Genomic DNA, 16207 nt, shown 5'->3' on the forward strand with positions numbered 1-16207 from the left:
ACTACCAATGAACCTTGTGCAGGGCAAGAATAAAGCCACAGCTGTAGAGAAGGGACTTGTGGACACAGCAGGGGAAGGAAAGGATGGGACAAATTGAGAGAGTAGCATTGAAACATTGTGTGTGAGTGTATGTGTTAGTTGCTCAGTCATGTCTGACTCTTTGTGACCCCACAGACTGTAGCTTGCCAGGCTCCACTGTCCATGGAATTGTACAGGCAATAATACTGGAGTGAATTAAAAAATGGGCCAAAGAACTAAACAGACATTTCTCCAAAGAAGACATACAGATGGCTAACAAACACATGAAGAGATGCTCAACATCACTCATTATCAGAGAAATGCAAATCAAAACCACAATGAGGCACCATCTCACGCCAGTCAGAATGGCTGCTAGCAAAAAGTCTACAAACAATAAATGCTGGAGAGGGTGTGGAGAAAAGAGAACCCTCTTACACTGTTGGTGGGAATGCAAACTAGTACAGCCACTATGGAGAACAGTGTGGAGATTCCTTAAAAAACTGGAAATAGAACTGCCATATGACCTAGCAATCCCACTGCTGGGCATACACACTGAGAAAACCAGAATTGAAAGAGACACGTGTACCCCAATGTTCATCGCAGCACTGTTTACACTAGCCAGGACATGGAAGCAACCTAGATGTCCATCAGCAGATGAATGGATAAGAAAGCTGTGGTACATATACACAATGGAGTATTACTCAGCTATTAAAAAAGAATACATTTGAAACAGTTCTAATGAGGTGGATGAAACTGTCTATTATACAGAGTGAAGTAAGTCAGAAAGAAAAACACCAATACAGTATATTAAAGCATATGTATGGAATTTATAAAGATAGTAATGGTGACCCTATATATGAGACAGCAAAAGAGACACAGATGGATAGAATAGACTTTTGGACTCTGTGGGAGAAGGCAAGGATGGGATGATTTGAGAGAATAGCACTGAAACATGTATATTACCATATGTGAAATAGATCGCCAGTCCAGGTTCAATGCATGAGACAGGGTGCTCAAGGTCAGTGCACTGGGATGACCCTGAGGGATGGGCTGGGGAAGGAGGTGGGAGGGGTTTCAGGATGGGGGACACATGTACACCCATGGCTGATTCATGTCAATTTACAGCAAAAACCAATATTGTAAAGTAACTAGCCTCCAATTAAAATAAATAAATTAATTAAAAAAAAAAAAAGAATCCTGGAGTGCATTGCCATTTCCTCCTCCAGGGGATCTTCCCAACCCAGGGATTGAACCCAGGTCTCCCCCATTGCAGGTAGATTCTTTACTATCTAAGCCACCAGGGAAGTCCTGAAACATACATTACCATATGTAAAACAGGTAGCCAGAAGGACGCTGCTGTATAACACAGGGAGCTCAGCTCAGTGCTCTGTGATGACTTAGAGGGATGGGATAGGGGTTTGTGTCTAGGAGGCTCAAGAGAGAGGGGATATATGTATATGAATGGCTGATTAAGGTTTCCCAGGTGGCTCAGCAGTAAAGAATCTGCCTTCAATGCAGAAGACACAGGAGACACTGGTTTAATCCCTGGGTTGTGAAGATACCCTGGAGGAGGGCATGGCAACCCACTCCAGTATTCTTGCCTGGAGAATCCCATGGATAGAGGAGCCTGGTGGGCTACAGTCCATGGAGTCACAAAGAGTCAGACACTACTGAAGCAACTGAGCACGCATCCATGGCTGATTCACTTTGCTGTACAGCAGAATCTAACACAACATTGTAAAGCAATTATTTTCCATAAAAAAATCATTTAAAATATAGGTCAAATATTTCTGATGAAAATCTAGCACCCAAATTGAGATGTGCTCTAACCATAAAACATACACCAGATTTTGAACTCTTTCTATGAAAAAATAATATAAAATAGCTCACTAATAATTTTTATATTGGTTTCATGTTGAGATGACCTTTTGTATATATTGGGTTAAATAAAATTATATTAAAATAGAAAATTTTAAAGATAAGACATACACATACATAGGAAGTCCTCTTTCTTATTATTTCCCTCCTGCCTTTCCCAGAGAATACTTGGTGGGCATTCACCATGCTTAGTTTAACACTGTTGTTACGTATGGATGTGTCTCCATAAATACTCTAGGAAACAGAATTGGACATACCCAAATACCCATTGACTCAGAGAAGGCAATGGCACCCCACTCCAGTACTCTTGCCTGGAAAATCCCATGGACGGAGGAGCCTGCTAGGCTGCAGTCCATGGGGTCGCTGAGGGTCGGACACGACTGAGTGATTTCACTTTCACTTTTCACTTTCATGCATTGGAGAAGGAAATGGCAACCCACTCCAGTGTTCTTGCCTGGAGAATCCCAGGGACAGGGGAGCCTGGTGGGCTTCCATTTATGGGGTCGCACAGAGTCGGACATGACTGAAGTGACTTAGCAGCAAATACCCATTGATGTTGGATTGATGTATGTTAAAATCAATGGGCCAGGGGTTAAAATGGGCCAGGACTTCCCTAGTGGCCCAATGGGTAAGACTCCACCCTTCCAGAACATGGGGCTCAGGTTTGATTCCTGGTCAGGGAACTAAATCCCACATGCCTCATGCAAGTTTGCATGCTACAGCTAAAAAGATCCGCCATGCTGCGACTAAGACCCAGTGCAGCCAAATAAATATTTTAAATACTGTAAAAAAAAATGAAGGAAGTATGAAACAATACTTGAATTTGAATTAGAACATGTTTTCTGGTAGGTTTGGTGGTGATGGTGGTGTGGTTTAGTTGCTAAGTCGTGTCCAACTCTTGAAACCCCATGAACTGTAGTCCAGCAGACTCCTCTGTCCATGGGATTTCCCAAGCAAGAATACTGAAGTGGGTTGCCATTTCCTTCTCCAGGGAAACTTCCCTGGAAGTTTCAACCCAGGGATTGAACCCATGTCTCCTATACGGCAGGCGGTCTCCTGCGTTGCAGGCATTCTTTACTGCTGAGCCACCAAGGAAGCTCTGGTAGGTTTAAGCCCTTCATTGTCACTCTCTGTACTTTTCCAGATGCTTGAAATCTGACATTATAAAACATCATAAAAGTAAACAATTGTTCGTTTTAAGGGGTATTTGTATATTTTCATAACTGTGACCATACTCAAGCTGTGTATAAATTGCTTTTATCCTTTAATATTTTTTCAGGCTAGCTTTATACATGTAGAACTAACTTAAATGTTTTTATTTTGAACATTAAAAAGTTAATATGATGAACATTCAAAAAATAAAGTAGGATGAAATAACATTAAAATAGTATTGCAATAACATGGCATATCATAGCCATGCCATAACTTATTTAAATGATTTCCTCCCTCTATTTCATTATACTAAGAGGATTCCCAGTGGGAATTTGTGCACATCCTTCCTTTCTCAGCCTTGAGACATTACTCTTGGGATGTTCTCCTTCCTCTGTCCCTCCTTTTTCACTCTGTCTCACTCTCAAGTTCCCTTCTAGGCATTAGGCCAAGGGAGAAAAGCAAAGTGAACACAAGAATCAAGATGTATTCAGCTTTTGTTATAAGAACTCAATTTCTTGAGAAATCAACCTATTTGTTTAAAGGAAGTTTCTCTAATACTTATTGGAAGCAGTTCAGCCAATAATTGAAAAAAGAATTAAAATATCATCATTTAGTAATTCGTCGTGAGTTAAGGGATCCAGGCCAAAAGTGTTATAAGAAGATAAATAGACATATGCTTCCTCATGAAAATATTTAAGGATGTTTGCCAAAAATTGACCTAAATTTAATCAAATTCTAGACTAGAGGTAGGCACATTTTTTCCAAGAGAGAGCCAAATAGTAAAAGTTTTAGGTTTTGTGGGCCATATGGTCTTTGACATGAGTATTGTCAACTCAGATGTAGCAAGGAACCTGCCAAGGACAGTAAATAAATGAATGACTGTGTTCCAATAAACCTTTATTTACTATTACTAAAATAAATAAAATGAGGCTTCCTGGGTAGCTCAACAGGTAAAGAATCCGCCTGCAATGCAGAAGACCCTGGTTCAATCCCTGGGTTGAGAAGATCCCCTGGAAAAGGGAACAGCTACACACTCCACTATTCTGGCCTGGAGAATTCCACAGATTATATTAGTCCACAGGGTCACAAAGAGTCGGACACCACTGAGCAACATTCACTTTCACTTTCAAACAGCAAGCAGAATTTTGTCCACAGACTGTATTTTCCCAAACTGTATTCTAGAGTACAGTCTTTTAAAAAATATTTGTTCATTTATTTGGCTGTGCTGGGTCTTTGTTGGGGCATGTGGGATCTTTGATCTTCGTTGTGGCGTGCAGGATCTTTTGTTCTTTAGTGTGGCTTATGAACTCTTACATGCAGCATGCGGGATCTAGTTCCCTGACCAGGAATCCAACCTGGGCCCCCTGTAGTGAGAGCATGGAGTGTTAGCCACTGGACCATGATGGAGGTCCGTAGAATGCAGTCCTAATTTTATACTGGAATGATTTGCTTGGAGGCATCTTAAGGGAGAAAACAACATTCCATGACTGTTCTTCCAAGTAAGTACCCCTACTTGACAAAAAATAGATGGACTATAAAAACTCAGGACATGGGGCAGTGTGGAGGGAAATTTTGAGGAAATGTAAAATGAGAAAAGGAGACAGGAGGAAACAGGAAAAAAGACCTATAACTGATTTGGTTTCAAAACAGACACACAGGGATTCCCTGGTAGTCCAGTGTTTAAGAATCCACTTGGCAATACTGGGGACACGGGTTCGATCCCTACTCTGGGAAGATCCCACATGCCTCGGAGCAACTAAGACCGTGTGCCGCAACTACTAAAGCCCGAGCACCCTAGAGCCTGTGCCCCGCAACAAGAGACGCCACTCAGTAAGAAGCCTGCACACCACAGTGAAGGGTAGCCACAGCTCGACACAACTAGACAAAGCCCTCGAGCAGCAATGAGGTCCCAGTTCAGTTTATTTCAGTCGCTCAGTCATGTCCGACTCTTCGCGACCCCATGAATCGCAGCACACCAGGCCTCCCTGTCCATCACCAACTCCCGGAGTTCACACAGACCCACGCCCATCGAGTCAGTGATGCCATCCAGCCATCTCACCCTCTGTCGTCCCCTTCTCCTCCTGCCCCCAAACCCTCCCAGCATCAGAGTCTTTTCCAATGAGTCAACTCTTCGCATGAGGTGGCCAAAGTACTGGAGTTTCAGCTTTAGCATCATTCCTTCCAAAGAAATCCCAGGGCTGATCTCCTTCAGAATGGACTGGTTGGATCTCCTTGCAGTCCAAGGGACTCTCAAGAGTCTTCTCCAACACCACAGTTCAAAAGCATCAATTCTTTGGCTCTCAGCCTTCTTCACAGTCCAACTCTCACATCCATACATGACCACTGGAAAAACCATAGCCTTGACTAGACGGACCTTTGTTGGCAAACTAATGTCTCTGCTTTTCAATGTGCTGTCGAGGTTGATCATAACTTTCCTTCCAAGGAGTAAGCGTCTTTTAATTTCATGGCTGCAGTCACCATCTGCAGTGATTTTGGAGCCCCAAAAAATAAAGTCTGACACTGTTTCCACTGTGGCCATAGCAAACACCCTATTCCAACAACACAAGAGAAGACTCTACACATGGACATCACCAGATGGTCAACACCAAAATCAGATTGATTATATTCTTTGCAGCCAAAGATGGGGAGCTGACTGTGGCTCAGATCATGAACTCCTTATTGCCAAATTCAGACTTAAATTGAAGAAAGTAGGGAAAACCACTAGACCATTCAGGTATGACCTAAATCAAATCCCTTATGATTATACAGTGGAAGTGAGAAATAGATTTAAAGGACTAGATCTGATAGAGTGCCTGATGAACTATGGAATGAGGTTCATGACATTGTATAGGAAACAGGGATCAAGACCATCCCCATGGAAAAGAAATACCAAAAAGCAAAATGGCTGTCTGAGGAGGCCTTACAAATAGCTGTGAAAAGAAAAGAAGCGAAAAGCAAAGGAGAACAGGAAAGATATAAGCATCTGAATGCAGAGTTCCAAAGAATAGCGAGAAGAGATAAGAAAGCCTTCCTCAGCGATCAATGCAAAGAAATAGAGGATAACAACAGAATGGGAAAGACTAGAGATCTCTTCAAGAAAATTAGAGATACCAAGGGAACATTTCATGCAAAGATGGGCTCAATAAAGGACAGAAATGGTATGGACCTAACAGAAGCAGTAGATATTAATAAGAGGTGGCAGGAATACACAGAAGAACTGTACAAATGAGGTCCCAATGCAGCCATAAATACATAAATCTTAAAAAAAGGAAAAGGCCCCATAGACACAAAATTAAGGAAGTTTCTCTGAAGTTTTGTTTTCTTGTCTCCATCTTTCCATCAGCTCCACTGACAGCATGAAACCTGGAAACCTCTCCAATACCTCAGAATTCCTCCCTCTGGGACTGTCAGGGGATCCAGAATTGCAGCCCCTCCTTTTCTGCCTGTTCCTGTCCATGTACTTGGTCACTGTGCTGGGTAACCTGCTCATCATCCTGGCCATCATCTGTGACCCCCACCTCCACACCCCCATGTACTTCTTCCTCTCCAACCTGTCCTTTGTAGACATCTGCTTCACCTCCACAACCATACCTAAGATGCTGGTGAACATCCAGACCCAGAGCAAATCCATCAGTTACACAGTTACAAATCTGCTTGGTCCAGACATTTGCTGGACTGGAAAATGGAGTGCTGGTGATGATGGCCTATGATCGATTTGTGACCATCTGTCACCCGCTGAGGTACAAGGCCATCATGAATTCCAAGCTCTGTGGGCTGCTGGCTCTGGTCTCTTTCTCTATTAGTGTTCTCAACACCCTGCTCCACACTCTGATGGCCCTGTGGCTGTCCTTTTGCACAGACCTGAAAATTCACTTTTTCTGTGAACAGGCTCATATTCTCAAACTCACCTGTTCGACATCCTTGTCAATAACATCCTTGTGTATTTAGTGGGATCAGCCTGTTGGGTATTATTCCTCTCTCTGGGATAATTGTCTCTAATTGTCTCTTATATTCGAATTGTCTCTTCTGTCCTGAAAATCCCATCAACTGGTGGAAAGTATAGGCATTTTTCTATCTGTGAGTCATGATTAATAGTTGTTTCCTTGTTTTACGAGACAGGCTTTGGAGTGTACCTTAGTTCTGTACACTAGAACTTAGGGCTTCCCTGGTGGCTCAGAGGTTAAAGTGTCTGCCTCCAATGCAGGAGACCCAGGATTGATCCCTGGGTTCAATCCCTGGGTTGGGAAGTGCCCCTGGAGAAGGAAATGGCAACCTACTCCAGTATTCTTGCCTGGAAAATCCCATGGTCGGAGGAGCCTGGTAGGCTACAGTCAATGGGGTCGCAAAGAGTCAGACACAACTGAGCGACTTCACTTTCACTTTCTTTAGTTCTGTAGCCACTCATTCCTCCAGAAAGAGTGTAATAGTATCTGTGGTGTACACTATGATCACTCCTATGATGAACCCCTTTGTCTGTAGCCTGAAGAACAAGGACATGATGGGGGCTTTGAAGAAATTCATCTCTAGAATATCATGTTTCCATTGATGTTCAGTTGCTTTGTACTTATATTCCTAGAATATAGAGCTTCCCTGGTGGTTCAGATGGTAGAGAATCTGCCTGCAGTGAAGGAGACCCAGGTTCAATCCCTGGGTCAGGAAGATTCCCCAGAGAAGAAAATGGCAACCCACTTCAGTATTCTTGCCTGGAGAATCCCATGGACAGAGGAGCCAGGTGGACTACAATCCATGGGGCTGCAAAGACTTCAGGGCTGCAAAGAGTTGGACACGACTGACTGTCTTTCACTCCCTAGAATATAAAAGGAAGAGATAAATAATGAGCAGTCCAGAAGGTCTGACCAACTTCTTGAAATACTTAATACCAGAGATCAAATGGCTAAGGATGAGAATTTTTTTTAATTAAAAAACTAGGGTTTCTCTTTTTAAAATTTTATTTTACTTTATTTTTAAATATTTATTTGGCTGCTCCGGATCTTAGTTGCAGCATGTGGGATCTAGTTCCTTGACCAGGGATAGAACCCAGGTCCCCTGCATTGGGAGTGCAGAGTCTTAGCCACTGGACCAGGAAAGTTCTCATTTTTATATTTTTTGGGGGTAAGAATTTTGGAATCAGACCACCTGAATTTGAATCCTACTTCTACTAAACAATAGCTCTGTGACCTTTGACAGTTTACTTGAACTTTCTAAGCTCAGCTTCCTCATCTGCAAAATTGGCATAATGATATTATAATATTTACAATTTTGGAAGATTTTAATTACTTCAGCTCTGTCAGTGAGAATGCCCACTTTCATCAATAATAAGGTAAAAGTCTTGACTCCAACAGGTCAAATGATAAAAACAATTATCATCTTTTCTAACAGTGACTTCAAAGGTCAGGTAGGTCTAGGCACAAAAGCACAGGACTCCATTTCATTCTTTTTGCCTTCCTCTTAAGGCATCCCCTGATGGTCACCAATGGCTATAGCTGGGCAGAGACATTTCAGACACAACATGTGTGCATGCTCAGTTGCTTGGTCGTGTCCATCTTTGTGACCCTGTGGACTGTAGCCCACCAGGCTCCTCTGCCCATGGGATTTCCCAGGCAAGAATACTGGAGTGGGTTGTCATTCCCTTCTCCAGGGGATCAAACTCAGGGATCAAACCCACATCTCCTGCATCCATTGTATCTCCTACATTGCAGGCAGATTCTTTACTACTAAGCCACCAGGTAAGCCCTTTCAGATACAGTCAGTTCAGTTCAGTTGCTCAGTCGTGTCCAACTCTGTGATACCATGAACCGCAGCACGCCAGGCCTCCCTGTCCATCACCAACTCCCAGAGTTCACCCAAACGCATGTCCATTGAGTCAATGATGCCATCTAACCATCTATCCTCTGTCGTCCCCTTCTCCTCCCATCTTCAAACTTTCCCAGAATCAGGATCTTTTCCAACGAGTCAGTTCTTCGCATCAAGTGGCCAAAGTACTGGTTTCATCTTCAACATCAGTTCTTCCAATGAATATTCAGGAATGATTTCCTTTAGGATTGACTGGTTTGATCTCCTTGCAGTCCAAGAGACTACTCTCAAGAGTTTTCTCTAACACCACAGTTCAAAAGCATCAATTCTTCGGCGCTCAGTTTTCTTTATAGTCCAACTCTCACATCCATATATGACTACTGTAAAAAAACATAGCTTTAACTAGACAGACCTTTGTTGGCAAAGTAATGTCTCTGCTTTTTAATAAGCTGTCTAGGTTGGTCATAACTTTTCTTCCAAGGAGTAAGCGTCTTTTAATTTCTTGACTGCAGTCACCATCTGCAGTGATTTTGGACACCCCCCCCAAATAAAATTAATTCTGTCACTGTTTCCACAGTTTCCCCATCTATTTGCCATGAAGTGATGGGATCGGATGCCATGATCTTAGTTTTCTGAATGTTGAGTTTTAAGCCTACCTTTTCACTCTCCTCTTTCACTTTGATCAAGAGGCTCTTTAGTTCTTCTTTGCTTTCTGCCATAAGGGTGGTGTCATCTGCATATCTGAGGTTATTGACATTTTCCCCGGCAGTCTTGATTCCAACTTGTGCTTCATCCAGTCCAGCGTTTCTCATGATGTACTCTGCATATAAGTTAAATAAGCAGGGTGACAATATACAGTCTTGACACACTCCTTTCCCGATTTGGAACCAGTCTACTGTTCTATGTCCAGTTCTAACTGTTGCTTCTTGACCTACATACAGATTTAATATTGTCAGACACAGTAGCTAGAAATAAAACTCTCTCCCTCTCCTTTGGTCTTTTTGCAATGCAAAAAGAATCTTGCCCAGGAGATGCCCCAAAGACATTGTTTTTATTATCAGCCTGAACTGGGACATGTTCTGCATTAGTTTCCTATTGTCACTGTAATGGACTTCCCTGGTGGCTTAGTTGATAAAGAATCTGCCTACAATGCAGAAGATCTGGGTTCAGTCCCTGGGTTGGGAAGATCCCCTGGAGAAGGAAATGGCAACCCACTCTAGGATTCTTGCCTGAAGAATTCTGTGGACAGAAGAGCCTGATGGGCTCCAGTCTATGGGGTCGCAAAGAGTCAGACATAACTGAGCAACTTTCACTTACTCACTGTCATTGTAACACATATCACAAGCTTAGTATCTTAAAACAACACAAATGTTTTCTTTTGCAGTCTTGGAAGTCAAAAGCCTGAAATCAGCTACACTGGGCAAAAGTCAAAGTGTTGGGCTCCTTCTGAAAGTTCTGAGAAAAGAATGAAATGCCGAATTTGCAGGGAGTTTTTGTTGTTTTTGTTTTTTGCCATTCATCATGGCTTGTAGGATCTTAGTTCCTTGACCAGGAATTGAACCCTGGTTAGGGCTGTGAGAATGCCAGGAATTCCCTGATCACTGGAATTCCCGGGAATTTCTCAGAGTTATTATTTAATACATAAAGAATTTCTCTTCAGGGTGATGAAAATGATCAGGAAATGGATAATGTTAGTGGTCACACAACATTGTGGATGTTCTTAATGCCATGGAATTGTACACTTTAAATGGCTGAAATAATATTTTTCTCTTTTAAAAGGAGAACCACTTTATTTTGAGTAGTAAACAAAATTCCATTTATAACATAATAAACAAATATTCCATCAGTTTCTTCACAGTTAGTCCAAAGAACAAAGCCCCTGACTTAATTAGAATTTACATTTAACCTTAAATATTTTAAAATCCTGAGAGGGCGCGTGAACGGCTCCCTGCAGACTGGTCATGGCACTCCACGTCCCCAAGGCCCTGGGCTTTGCCCAGATGCTCAAGGAGGGAGCGAAGCATTTTTCAGGATTAGAAGAGGCTGTGTACAGGAACATACAGGCTTGCAAGGAGCTGGCCCAAACAACTCGTACAGCATATGGACCAAATGGAATGAACAAAATGGTTATCAACCACCTGGAGAAATTGTTTGTGACAAACGATGCAGCGACTATTTTAAGAGAGCTAGAAGTACAGCATCCTGCTGCAAAAATGATTGTAATGGCCTCTCATGTGCAAGAGCAAGAGGTTGGAGATGGCACAAACTTTGTTCTGGTTTTTGCTGGAGCTCTTCTGGAATTAGCTGAAGAGCTTCTCAGACTTGGCCTGTCAGTTTCAGAGGTCATAGAAGGTTATGAAATAGCCTGCAAAAAAGCTCCTCCTGACTTGGTATGTTGCTCTGCAAAAAATCTACAGGATGTTGATGAAGTGTCGTCTCTACTTCATACCTCTGTAATGAGTAAACAATATGGTAATGAAGTGTTTCTGGCCAAGCTTATAGCTCAGGCATGTGTATCCATTTTTCCTGACTCTGGCCATTTCAATGTTGATAACATCAGAGTTTGTAAGATTCTGGGCTCTGGTGTGCATTCCTCTTCAGTACTGCATGGCATGGTTTTTAAGAAGGAGACTGAAGGTGATGTAACATCTGTCAAAGATGCAAAAATAGCAGTGTACTCTTGTCCTTTTGATGGCATGACAACAGAAACTAAGGGAACGGTGTTGATAAAGAGTGCTGAAGAACTGATGAATTTTAGTAAGGGAGAAGAAAATCTCATGGATGCACAAGTCAAAGCTATTGCTGATACTGGTGCAAATGTCATAGTAACAGGTGGCAGAGTGGCAGACATGGCTCTTCACTATGCAAACAAATACAATATCATGTTGGTGAGGCTGAACTCAAAATGGGATCTCAGAAGATTATGCAAAACAGTTGGTGCTATAGCTCTTCCTAGATTGAATCCTCCTGTCCTTGAAGAAATGGGGCATTGTGACAGTGTTTACCTGTCAGAGGTGGGAGATACACAAGTGGTTGTGTTTAAGCATGAAAAGGAAGATGGTGCCATTTCTACCATAGTGCTTCGAGGCTCTACAGACAACCTGATGGATGATATAGAGAGGGCAGTAGATGATGGTGTTAATACTTTCAAAGTTCTCACAAGGGATAAACGTCTTGTACCTGGAGGTGGAGCAACAGAAATTGAATTAGCCAAACAGATCACATCGTATGGAGAGACGTGCCCTGGACTTGAACAGTATGCCATTAAGAAGTTTGCAGAGGCATTTGAAGCTATTCCCCGGGCACTGGCAGAAAACTCTGGAGTTAAGGCCAATGAAGTAATCTCTAAACTCTATGCAGTACATCAAGAAGGAAATAAAAACATTGGATTAGATATTGAGGCTGAAGTTCCTGCTGTAAAGGACATGTTGGAAGCTGGTGTCCTAGATACTTACCTGGGAAAACACTGGGCTATTAAACTGGCTACTAATGCTGCCGTCACTGTTCTCAGAGTGGATCAGATCATCATGGCAAAACCAGCGGGTGGGCCCAAGCCTCCAAGTGGGAAGAAAGACTGGGATGAAGACCAAAATGACTGAATGGTTTCATTTTACTGTAGGTGAAGGTTGTATTTGTAGTAGTACTATAGGAATTGCCTGATGTTTTCATATTCTCCTTAAATTAAGAAGTGTTTTGTGTTTGTATCTTGTATCCTTAAATGGATGATGCAATAAACATATTACTATCGAAAAAAAAAATTTTTTTAATCCATCCAGGTCAACTTTGGAATTTTAATCTTGCCTGATACTATGAGAGGGCAAAACTTGATTAACAGTCAAATTCCTACTTTTTTTCTGTTAGCCACTTTTGAGATGATAAATTTTATATCTATTCAAAGTGATTAAAATTTTGGAAGGTAATATGCAAAGATATTTTTATGACCTTAGAGAAGTTAAATATTTGAAAGAATAGCACAATCCAAAAGGGAAAGACTGAGAAATTCAAGCACTTTAAAAATAAGCTACTAAAACAAATGATTCAAAAAATGAAAATTTAGAATTGTTCTTTCAGTATAGTGAAGAAAAAAGCAGGGCAAGTAAACTTCCAGTGAAATATCTCCACATGTGACATTGCTCACCACATCAATATCAACATGCTTTTATTAGTCAGTACAGAAATAAACAACTTTTAATATAGTCCAGCTCTCTTAAAAACCAATCCTTCTCCCCTTATCCTCTGCAACCACCATTCTACTTTCTGTCTTTACAAAGTTGCCTATTCTAGATACCTCATAACTTAAATCATATAATATTTGTCCTTTTCGGCTTGGTTTATTTCACATAGCATAAAGCTTTTAAGGTTGTAATGTGTAATGCTGTAATGTGTCAGAATTTCATTCCTTCTTATATGGCTGAAATGAATGAATGAATGAATTTCACATCTACAATTATAAACCATAACCAATTATAACCTGATATTATTGATTACATGGATATGTCATTGGTTGTATCTAAAAAAAGAATACTGTTGTCCAATTAGAGAAAAACGGTGTGTCCACATTTGCACTGGGTGTGAAATACATATGAGCAGAAAAAGGTGGAACAGTGACTGGTGAATACCTGGCCTCATAGCATCAGGGACTCCACCACCCTAAATTCTTCCATTATATCTTCTTGGTCTCTAAGGATTTGCACTGGCCTGGCATCAGCATGATGATGAAATTGTTTGACTAATGAGGAGCTTTGGGTATTGGTCCTCCAAAGGTACAGAGACTAAAAATTGTCGGTGACAGCCTCACTCAACAGCACTTCCTCGATACTATCAGCACACATGTGCCTCCTCCTGGAAATGACCCTCCTCCCCCTCTGCTCAGGAGCCTAGTGCTTCTCTCAGTCTGTCTCCTCTTATTAAAACTTCAGCTTTCATTACTCAACATCTAGGAGACGCATCATTGCGTCTCGACAAGTCTGTCATTACCTAGTAAAGTCATTCAGGTAAACCTTCATTCCTGTTTGGCAATCAAGAGAGGTGTTTTACCACAAGTTTAACCAGGGGAAATTGTGAGAAGAGGACATGCATAAAATTATTAGAACCAAGGCATCCATTTGCCTCTTGCCTGTCTTCTCTTTTCTCGACATGTTCCTTTGTATCTTTCCTGTAATCTTCAAACAGCTCTTATTCTGCCAGTCTCCTACTGTCTCTCCATTCTCAAAGACTATTTGCCTTGTCAGCAGGAATGTGCTTGTTTACAAACATGGTGATTGTTTTCCATGTTTTCCACTTTGCTGGCATTTAACTTCCTTTCTGTAGCGATTCAGGGAAGAGGCTTGGGCAGTTTGACCGTATCTTGTACTTCTGGGTTTTTGACACAGCTTTGTATTATCTCTGTTGCCAGGCTGTGAGGTCTCTGGGAAAGGAGGTGATGATTCAGATAGACTCATCAGCCCTGATTACCTGCTTCTCCTAATAAAGTTACCAAATGTTATTATAAAAATAATCAGAACAACATAGTGTGATTTTATCTTTTAAGATAATTTACAATTTATTTATTTATTTTTGGCTGTGCTGAGTCTTCATTGCTGAGAGGGCTTTTCTCTAGTTGCTGAGCACAGGGGCTATTCTCTAGTTGCAGTGGGCAGGCTTCTCACTGCAGTGATTTCTCTTGTTGCAGAGCACAGGTGCTAGGGCACATGGGCTTCAGTAGTTGTAGTGTGTGGGCTCAGCCATTGCGGCTTCCACGGTCTAGAGAACAAGCTCAATAGTTGTAGTGCATGGGCTTAGTTGCCTCGGGGCATCTGGGATCTTCCTGGATCAGGGACCGAACCATGTTTCTTAAATTGGCAAATGGATTCTTTACCACTGAGTCACCAGGGAAGCCGGATAGTGTAATTTTTAAAACGGCTATTCTTCAACTCTTTCCATAATTAACAAATGTTGACACACTGCTTTTAGTAATTTCAGGTCTTTATTCAAAATAACGAAATAATGTGTGTTCCTCTATTCCATTACATCCTTTCTCAAATTGGGGTTTGCCTCTGGTGATACACCTGCTGCTGGACTAGGGGCCACGTCTTTCCCATCAGATTTATCAACAATATGGAACCAAGAAACCAAACCGATGTTTCAGAATTCCTTCTCATGAGCCTGACAGAAGACCCAGAACTGAAGATCACCTTCTTCAAACTCTTCCTGTCCATGTACCTGGTTACTGTCCTGGAAAACCTGCTCATCATCCTGGCTGTCATCTCTGACTCCCACCTCCACACCCCCATGTACTACTTCCTCTCCCATCTGTCCTTTACAGACATCTGTTTAAGCACAACCATGATCCCAAAGATCCTAGTGAACATCCAAGCACAGAATCAGAGCATCACTTACACAGGCTGCATCACCCAGATCTGCTTTGTTCTGACTTTTGTTTGTTGGGAAAATTTTCTCCTTTTAGTAATGGCCTATGACCGCTATGTGGCTATTTGTCACCCACTGAGGTACACAGTCATCATGAACCCTCGCCTCTGTCTTCAGCTGATTCTACTCTCCTTGTTCATCAGCATTGCGGACGCTCTGCTCCACGGTCTGATGGTGTTGCGACTGTCCTTCTGCACAGACCTGGAAATCCCCCTCTTCTTCTGTGAAGTTGTTCAGGTCATCAAACTTGCATGTTCTGACACTCTCATCAATAACACCCTGATATATTTTGTGGCTAGCTTATTTGCTGGTGTTCCTCTTTTTGGAATCATTTTCTCTTATATTCAAATTGTTTCCTCCATTTTGAAAATGTCATCATCAGGCAGAAAGTATAAAGCTTTTTCTACCTGTGGGTCTCACCTCTCAGTTGTTACCTTGTTCTATGGGACAGCTTTTGGGGTGTATATTAGTTCTGCAGTTACTGAATCTTCTAGGAAGACTGCAGTGGCTTCGTTGATGTACACTGTGGTCACTCCCGTGATGAACCCCTTCATCTACAGCCTGAGGAACAAAGACATGAAGGGAGCTTTGAGGAAACTCATTGGTAGGGTATCTTCTTTTCTGTGATGTGTCATTGGGTATGGGATGGGTTCACTACAATGAATCAAAGTGAAAGGAATGCTAATGAGATAGAAAGCCTGCCTTTTTCACCACCAGGTTCTTAAATGAATAGATAATATGATAAGCTAAGTGCATTTTAACTTAGGGTTAATACCTGACTTGATTTTTTTTTAATTTTATTTTATTTTTAAACTTTACAATATTGTATTAGTTTTGCCAAATATCGAAATGAATCCGCCACAGATATACCCGCATTCCCCATCCTGAACCCTCCTCCCTCCTCCTTCCCCTCCCCTCCCTCTGGGTCGTCCCAGTGCACCAGCCCCAAGCATCCAGT

At 41.8% G+C, this 16207-nt stretch overlaps 1 protein-coding gene and 2 pseudogenes across 2 annotated transcripts; all 3 read left to right on the forward strand.

Moving 5' to 3' along the window:
• Positions 1-6404: 6404 nt before the first annotated feature.
• LOC113896366 lies at positions 6405-7594 on the forward strand (annotated as a pseudogene).
• A 3174-nt stretch (positions 7595-10768) lies between these two features.
• LOC113895971 lies at positions 10769-12599 on the forward strand (annotated as a pseudogene). The gene has a single exon (XR_003511959.1). The product of XR_003511959.1 is annotated as a T-complex protein 1 subunit theta pseudogene (transcript).
• Positions 12600-14916: 2317 nt separating this feature from the next.
• Positions 14917-15876, forward strand: LOC113895972 (olfactory receptor 7G1-like). The gene has a single exon (XM_027547843.1). The coding sequence runs from the start codon at positions 14938-14940 to the stop codon at positions 15874-15876; it is 939 nt and encodes a 312-aa protein (XP_027403644.1). The 5' UTR covers positions 14917-14937.
• Positions 15877-16207: the final 331 nt, after the last annotated feature.

The sequence above is a fragment of the Bos indicus x Bos taurus genome, chromosome 7 (genome assembly GCF_003369695.1).
Source record: "Bos indicus x Bos taurus breed Angus x Brahman F1 hybrid chromosome 7, Bos_hybrid_MaternalHap_v2.0, whole genome shotgun sequence".
Taxonomy (NCBI): domain Eukaryota; kingdom Metazoa; phylum Chordata; class Mammalia; order Artiodactyla; family Bovidae; genus Bos; species Bos indicus x Bos taurus.

What these genes read in the sequence shown, in the direction of transcription:
- LOC113895972 (XM_027547843.1), top strand. Translation starts at nt 14,938, where the DNA reads ATGGAACCAAGAAACCAAACCGATGTTTCAGAATTCCTTCTCATGAGC.